Raw genomic sequence first — 8,316 nt, forward strand, 5'->3', positions numbered from 1 at the left:
CAGAATATATCACATTAAAAAATTAAGTAAAAAAAAATACATGTAGTATTTAGTCTTTATAATATTTGAGCTGCGGTTTAAGATTTTGTAATAAAGCTTTGTCGGGGCAAAAACTGGAATACTAAACTGGGTGGCCCACCAAAGAATTATGTGATTAAATTCCATTAAAATAATGATTTGAGTGCTTAACAGTCAGCATATCAGTATGCTTTTCATTTTTATTTTATTTTATTTTTTAATTTTTTGAAACATATGCTTTTCATTTTAAATTCTCCAAAGGGGAACAACAGAATCCTGAAGGCAAGAGCCACCCTTTCTCTAAACCAATGCATGATTGCAGGAATTCTCTTTCTTTTGCCACCATCTTTTGAATTTATCTGCTGCACTACTACTGGGTTTCTTAATTTTTTTCTTTTTCTTTTTAATTATTAGCATTAAATTTTTAAAAAAATTTCTGCTGCTTTTTATACTATATTCTTTCCTTTGCTGAACAAAAGTGGCTGGCATGTTGTTTGGGCTCTCACTTTTCTCCACCAAAACCTTTGCTTTCCTTCTCCAATTGGGGTCTGACACAGCCCTCTTGTAACTGGTCTCATGAGTGAGTGAAGGGTAGAGTGAGGAGAGCATGACTGCTTTCATATTGTATTATGCACACCAATAATTCTGCAAAAGTCCCAAGAGTGTAGAATTATATTGTTCAATAAAATCCCAATACCCCTTTCACCCTTTCTTCTTCTTCTTCATCAAAATCTCATTTTGGTAGAAAAGTAAGAATGGAGGGTTTGCTTTGTTTCTTGATTTTGTTGTTCAGCTGCAGCCTGGTTTGCCATACCAGTGCTATGCTTTCCCCAGATGGTATCAATTATGAAGGTATGTTTATATGCAGATTTTCTTGCCAAAATTCTTACTTCAAATGTTGTGTAGTTACTTATGATCATTATATTGCTCTGCAAGATTTAAGTGTAATCTTGAGAATGCTTTCTTGATTGATTCTTGAACAGTGCAAGCTTTGATGGATATCAAGAACTCATTGAATGACACCCGGGGTGTTCTATCTAACTGGGATGAAAGTGCTGTTGATCCTTGTAGCTGGACTATGGTTACTTGCTCAACTGATAAATTTGTTGTTGGCCTGTAAGTTAACACAACTTTCTTTCTTTTTTTTTCTTTTTTCGCCCCGCGGGTCTAGCTCAAGTAATAGACCACCTGACCGAAAATTACCACTCTAATTGCAATGGGTGGATCCGACTCCCATCAATAACATCTTGGAGCTATGCTCCCCAAACTAGAGTTTGGGCCTAGTTTGGGCCCTTGAGCTCCAAACTAGAGTCAACGACAGGGACTGACTGAGAGGCTGTTTGGGCGACTTGCGAATCTTGGGCAGGGTTCTGGGGGTTTAGTATTAATTAACAGAACTTTTCTCAGAAATTACAGTAGTAATTAATCTGGTGAATAAAGATTTCTGAGAGATGATGTTTGGGTGCAGGGCAATTCCAAGCCAAGGTTTATCTGGCAGAATATCACCCCATATTGGCAAGCTAACCCACCTTGAGATTGTGTAAGTTTACCTAACAAAACAGACATGTGATTCAAATATGTGGAAACTGGTACTAGCTGCACCCATTTTGATTATTGGCATGTCTGGTTTTAGCCTTCTGCAGAACAACAATATCTCGGGAGTGATCCCGGCTGAGCTCGGGAATCTTCCAAGGCTTAAGACAGTCGATCTCTCTGATAATAAGTTAACTGGTGAAGTTCCCGCGTCTTTGGCTCAAATCAAAAGCTTGCAATACTTGTAAGCTCTTCCCCTTTAGTTTATCACCTGTGTGAAGTGGTTTTGATGTTGCTATATGATGCCTAAAGATTGTTTTGTTGAATGGATTTAGGCGGCTTAACAACAACAGCCTCACCGGAGCTATTCCTTTGGTTTTGGCTAATATGACTCAGCTGACATTTCTGTAATTTTCTTCGCCCTACTATAGAGACATAACTTGTATACTTGTTTCTATGTTATGGTAACTGTTGGGAGATATTTACTGAATTACTGGTTTTCTTTGTATGTTTAGGGACTTGTCTTTCAACAACCTAAACGGTCCTGTTCCAAGGCTTCTTGCTAAAACATTCAAGTAATTTTCCTTAAACTTTTATGTTTTCTACATCCTTGAAATCATAGGACCAAACCAGGAATCCTATTTACTCATTGTGTGCTTTTTACTTGATATAGCATCTTGGGAAATCCTATGATATGTGCAACCGGGAAAGAGCCAGACTGCAACGGGACAACACCTATGGCTCTCCCGTTCTCCTTCAACAGTTCACAAAGTAAGAAACTTTTTCTCACCTTCGGGATTATGTGATCGAGGGCATAGTTTTTGTTGTCCGAGAGTTCCAGAATTTGTTGTATACCATGATGTTTTTACTTCACTTGCTAATAGTTCCGCCTGGTATCATTCACGGAATAAAAATCGAGAAAGTGAAAATGTATAAATTTTGTAGATTCGTTACCAAATGAAGTTTTTTCTTTGGCTTTCACAGATGTGCAGCCCTCTGGAAAGTCTAAGACTCACAAATTAGCGTTAGCGTTTGGGACAAGTCTGGCGTGTATCTGTTTGCTAATTGTCGTGTTCGGGTTCTTTCTATGGTGGAGACAGAAGCAAACTAAACAAATATTCTTTGACATAAATGGTGAGTATATATGTCTATGCTAGATTACAAGATAACCAGATAACCGATAGTTTTTTCTGATATAAACATCCTCGTTTTTAACTTCAGAACAACACCGAGAAGAAGTGTGCCTGGGAAATTTGAGGAGGTTCCAATTTAGAGAACTCCAGGTTGCTACAAGCAACTTCAGTAGTAAGAACATACTGGGTAAAGGCGGTTTTGGGAATGTCTACAAAGGTCGCCTCCATGATGGGACGATAGTAGCTGTGAAAAGGCTCAAAGATGGCAATGCAGTTGGGGGTGAAATCCAATTCCAGACAGAAATCGAGATGATCAGCCTAGCTGTTCACAGGAACCTTCTCAGGCTCTACGGGTTTTGCACTACGCCTAGTGAAAGATTGTTGGTGTATCCTTACATGTCCAATGGCAGCGTTGCTTCCCGCCTTAAAGGTATGGTAGTTAGACAACCGGGTGAACACAAAGTGAACTGGGCACTACTATGTGCCAAACGGCCCAAACCACACTAAAAGACTGAATCCAGTCAATTAGTTAGTCTGACCCATAACCTTATAAACCTATATATTCTGCAGAACTCAATGGTCCATTCTTGTTGTGTTTGCAGCTAAACCGTCCTTGGATTGGGGAACTAGGAAGCGAATAGCGTTAGGAGCTGCAAGAGGATTGTTATACCTGCATGAGCAATGTGACCCCAAGATCATTCACCGGGATGTGAAGGCTGCCAACATATTGCTCGACGATTACTGTGAAGCTGTGGTGGGCGATTTTGGATTGGCAAAGCTTTTGGATCATTGTGATTCGCACGTCACAACAGCAGTTAGGGGCACAGTGGGGCATATAGCTCCAGAATATCTCTCCACAGGCCAATCCTCTGAAAAAACAGATGTTTTTGGCTTTGGGATACTCTTGCTGGAGCTCATCACAGGCCAGAGAGCCTTGGAGTTTGGCAAAGCAGCAAACCAGAAAGGCGCGATGCTTGATTGGGTAAGAACTAAGAAACACTGCTTCGAAAAACACAGTTTAGAGTACCGTTTTGTTAGTTTTGTCTCGATAATTGTTGGGCAGAGGCCAGTAAAGGGCCAAGTCCATCAATTGGTGGCTAAGGAGATTGCAGGGCAGAGGCTGGTGAAAGGCCAAGTCCAGCACCCTGCCTCTTGAAATTGTGACAGAGACCAGTGAAGGGCCATATTTAGCACCCTGTCTCTCGAAAATGTGATGGCAGTCTATAAGAAAATAGGGGATTGTTGAGCAGAGGGATGAAGGGTCATATCCAGCACCCTGCCTCTCGAAAATGTGATAGCCAATAACTAATATCTAGGAATGTTGGTATTTCCAGGTGAGGAAGATTCATCAGGAGAAAAAGCTTGACATGCTGGTGGACAAGGACTTGAAGAACAACTATGACAGAATTGAGCTTGAGGAAATGGTTCAGGTTGCTCTTTTGTGCACTCAGTATCATCCTAGTCACAGACCTAAGATGTCAGAGGTTGTCAGAATGCTCGAAGGCGATGGGCTCGCAGAGAAATGGGAAGCGTCTCAGAGGGCCGAGGCAACGAAGTGCAGAGCCAACGAGTTCTCGTCGTCAGAGAGATACTCTGATCTCACAGAGGACTCTTCACTGCTCATCCAAGCCATGGAACTCTCAGGTCCCAGATGATGATGCATTTCTTGAAGGGACAAAGCTGGTAAATTAACAAGAGAATCTCAAGTAGCATAAAGCAATAACTTTTTAATGAGAATGTGTAATCCTGTTACCTGTATATGATATGAAGCTCCAAAAATAGGGAGTAATTGTGATTGTACATGAAAGGTTAAAGGCAAAAACCAACCAACTATTAGGCACAGAAGTTTTTTTTTTTTCTTCCCCTGCTTTGTTGTTGTATGAGTGAGAAATTTTGTGGAAATGTGCTTTGTAAGAATAATATTTTGGGAGATTATTGATCCTGATATTAAATTTTATCATCTCTTTGGGTCTTGTGTGGACTTTTTTCAAAAACAATGATACTACTTTTTGGCCTTTTCTCCTTCAACTGGAAATTTGCTTACATAATCTTCCTAAGCAAAACTCTCCATGGGTTGTTCCCAGTATTGAAAACATAGACTAAATGAAAAATTATGCATGCCCTGATGCCCTCTTTTTGCATTCAATGCTTATATGGCTGAACATGTGTTGGTTGGCCAAATCTTTTCAACGAGAGAAACCCGCAGCCACTATCTAAAGGTGTGCACCAAATAAACCTTCTCTTGTGACCCTAACCGGTAAAGGATCACAAATAGGTTAAACCGACTCAAACCAAGAAGGTAAACAAACTGTTCCCGCTGAGAGTCAAACTTGTAACCTTGTGGTTACCAAGTCACCAGCCAGACCACAACCACAAGGTCACCAGCCAGACCAACTTGGCTCTAGGGCACCCCTTACACAAGCCAAATCTTTAACTGCATACATGGTGTATTTTCCCAGGTGACAAGTGTGCAGGTGACGGGGAATGTAAAAACAACAGACCAGAATAGAATGGATGAAATGTAGTGCTGTACAGAAATGGTGTTTTCACAGAGAATAAAATGTCCAAAAGAATCAGAACAAGAAAAAAATAATAATCGAATAAAATCCAGTCAATCCTATTCGTTCTTCGCTGGTGTCACCTGTACAGTCACCATGCTCTAAATCTAGGCTTGTTCTTGAACAAATTTGATTGTAGCTAGAGGAGATGTGCGGCGATAACTCAGCAGCTCAATTAGCATCTTCAATTTTCCATCCATAATGCAAAAACTCGGTGCAATAGTCATTGATTCGAGCACTGGCGAATTCAGAAGTAAAAATTTGATAAATGCCATTTCATGCAGCACGGCAGAAAAATCAGATATTTTCACGACTTTCAGTTTGTGGAATGTGCAATCAGCAGGCAACCCTTTCTCCCAAATTTCCAGATCGTGAATGTCAGTTGATGCTGTGATTGTGGAACCCTAACCAAGAAACGGGAAAACAAATGTGCTTTTCAACAAATCCAATATCAACATATATACACACACGATAGTAAAGAAGTAGATGTTTTAACCATGCTTACCGAGATCAGAAGTTGCTCTAAGTTAGGGGAACTTAAAATCAGGCGAAGAACGACATATATCTCTTTCATATCTTCAAAACTAACTTGATAAAGTTCGAGAACCTTCAGATGGTTATAGATCATAGGATTGCTTCCTTCGTCATTACCTATACTAAGATACTAAGAAGGAACAGGGAGGAAGAATAAATAAGAATAATATTTAACCTCTGCTTATAGATGTGGTAAGAAAGGAAGAAAGAACAAAGTCTCTTATGGCTGCCTAATAACACTCAAAATCCAACACCAAATACAAAAAATGTTACCTTTGTGAAGTAAATATGCCCGGTAAGATGTTCAATAAGAGGGACATTACCAAGAAACTTGTCAAAATTGCAGCCCGAGCTTTGCTCAAAGTGCTCTGCTATATCGTCAGTCATATACATGGCAACTGATATACCAACCAAATTCGGGGTATTTTCAAGGCATATCTCCTTAAATTCACCTTCCAAATTTAAATATCTGAGCTTTGGAGCTCGAATAGTCAGCTCTAAACTATCAAAGTATGATAATTCCAAATTCTCGAGAAGCGGGCAACTTGAGATGAGGTTTTCAATGTCACATGGCGGAATGACAACTTGTTGAAGATTGAGATGCTTCAAACACATGAACCCCTTAAAATTCAGAGGAGGGTCCAATTCACACCGAACTAGCTCTAAATGAGTTAACTTCTTACATGAAAAGAAATAAGAAGGAGCTTTAAACCATTCACCCTCTCCTAACTCAATGCTCAATTCCTTTACATCTTTCCGTGAAAGGAAAAGCAGCCATTGATCTATATCAGGCGTGTTTGGCAAATACGAACTGGACAATGCAAACTTATGAATTGGTCCGTTGTGAAGAAACAAACAACGGGTAATGAAGTGAATAAGATTGCTCTCAACAACCGATTTGTCATAGCACGTAGTCACACACCTATCATCAAAAACAAGTTCTGTAATGCTCGACCACTTATACCTCCATTTGGTCGATAATGCGCTTGTCATTACAGCATCCCTTATTGGAACCTTTACCAGGATGGCTTCTATGATGCTTTGGGGCAAATCGCTTATCAAATCCCTCTCCGAATCCATCAATGACTTTTTTATCAAGATGAATCAATCTACCTGCACAAAAATCACATCCAATCTCTCAAGCACTGCCAGGAAACAATCAAAATTGCACTGTAAGAGTTCAAATTGAACCAAAATCATAACTCTCCCCTAAAGTCTAAACACCCATTCAATGATTCACACAGGAGAAAAGCAGGCGCTTGCAAAATAAAGGAATCCGAGTGACAAATAGATCCAACGCTGAGCATAAATCCATACCAAATCTCACCGAAAATACATTAATTTTTATCTATTTCACGCAAACCCCATTGGAATTATTGCTCAATGGATTAAACCCAGACAGAAAACCTAATCTTGTTTAACAAAAATCAAAACTTGCAACGCGATCAGGAGAATAAAATCACATAAACTTAATGGAAGAAAGAATGAAAAAATTGAAGCTACTAGAACAGTAGAAGATACCAGCGGTTTAGCAAAATAGGTTCGTTCTGATGCAGAAGATCCTTTCTCTGCGATGCCTCAGAGAGAGAGAGAGAGAGAGAGAAGTAGCAGTCGCCGGATATATTGTGCAGTGTCAGTCGCTAAACCGCGCAGTTTAACTCCGCAATTATTTTCCGCTTTTCCGGTGAGCTTTGATGAAGCATTAATATGCGTTTGGTTGGAATTGGAAAAAAGGATTAGTTGAAAAAAATTGTAATTTTGTGGGAAAGGAATAAGGAAAAAAATTAAATTACATTGTTTAGTACAGTGAATTGAATTATTGGAAATAGGGAATGAATAAGTGTAAAGAGTAAAGTATTCTTGTGCAATAATAATAATAAGGAATAAGGTTCAAATTGGCCACTGAACATAATCTGAAAGTGCAATTAGGTCATTGAACAAAAAAAATGTACAATGCCACTGAACACTCCAAATGCAAAAAATTTCACCTGATAGCATGTTACCTTCCATTTCATCAGGTTGTCTGCTTACATGGATGGTGAGTTGACATTTTAAAATATTTTTTAAAAATAAACTTTAATATTAAAAATTAAAAATTAATTGAAACTATTAAAAATTTAATATTAAAATATTAAAAAGTTAATATTTTTTAATTTTTACTTTTAATTTTTAATATTTATTAAATAATAAACTTTAAAAATAAAAATTAATTAAAAATATTAAAATATTTAAAAATTAATATTAAAAATATTTAAAAATTAATATTTTTTAAATTTTAAATTTTTATATTTATTATTAAAATATTATTTTAAAATGCCACATCACCATCTATGTAAGCATGCAACCTGATGAAATGGAAGGTAACCTGCTATCAGGTGAAATAATTGCATGCATTTGGAGTGTTCAGTGGCCTAATTGCACATTTTTTTCATTCAGTGACCTAATTGCACTTTTATGTTACGTTCAGTGGCCAATTTGAACATTATTCCTAATAATAATAATAATAATAATAATAATAATAATAATAATAATAATAATCA

General features: G+C 38.0%; 2 protein-coding genes across 2 annotated transcripts; one reads left to right on the forward strand and one right to left on the reverse strand.

Moving 5' to 3' along the window:
* Window positions 1–325: 325 nt before the first annotated feature.
* LOC116025712 (protein NSP-INTERACTING KINASE 2-like) lies at window positions 326–4,657 on the forward strand. The gene is made up of 11 exons (XM_031267046.1): window positions 326–870; window positions 1,002–1,134; window positions 1,487–1,558; window positions 1,652–1,795; window positions 1,887–1,958; window positions 2,067–2,126; window positions 2,225–2,322; window positions 2,536–2,685; window positions 2,773–3,114; window positions 3,287–3,666; window positions 4,019–4,657. The coding sequence occupies exons 1-11, from the start codon at window positions 774–776 to the stop codon at window positions 4,337–4,339; spliced, it is 1,869 nt and encodes a 622-aa protein (XP_031122906.1). The 5' UTR covers window positions 326–773; the 3' UTR covers window positions 4,340–4,657.
* A 514-nt stretch (window positions 4,658–5,171) lies between these two features.
* Window positions 5,172–7,467, reverse strand: LOC116024734 (F-box/FBD/LRR-repeat protein At1g13570). Its single transcript, XM_031265713.1, has 4 exons — window positions 7,298–7,467; window positions 6,050–6,889; window positions 5,748–5,906; window positions 5,172–5,646 (listed from the first exon to the last, which is right to left on the reverse strand). Exons 2-4 carry the CDS (start codon window positions 6,854–6,856, stop codon window positions 5,350–5,352), a joined length of 1,263 nt encoding a protein of 420 aa, XP_031121573.1. The 5' UTR covers window positions 6,857–6,889; window positions 7,298–7,467; the 3' UTR covers window positions 5,172–5,349.
* Window positions 7,468–8,316: the final 849 nt, after the last annotated feature.

Source organism: Ipomoea triloba, chromosome 7, assembly GCF_003576645.1.
Source record: "Ipomoea triloba cultivar NCNSP0323 chromosome 7, ASM357664v1".
Taxonomy (NCBI): Eukaryota; Viridiplantae; Streptophyta; class Magnoliopsida; order Solanales; family Convolvulaceae; genus Ipomoea; species Ipomoea triloba.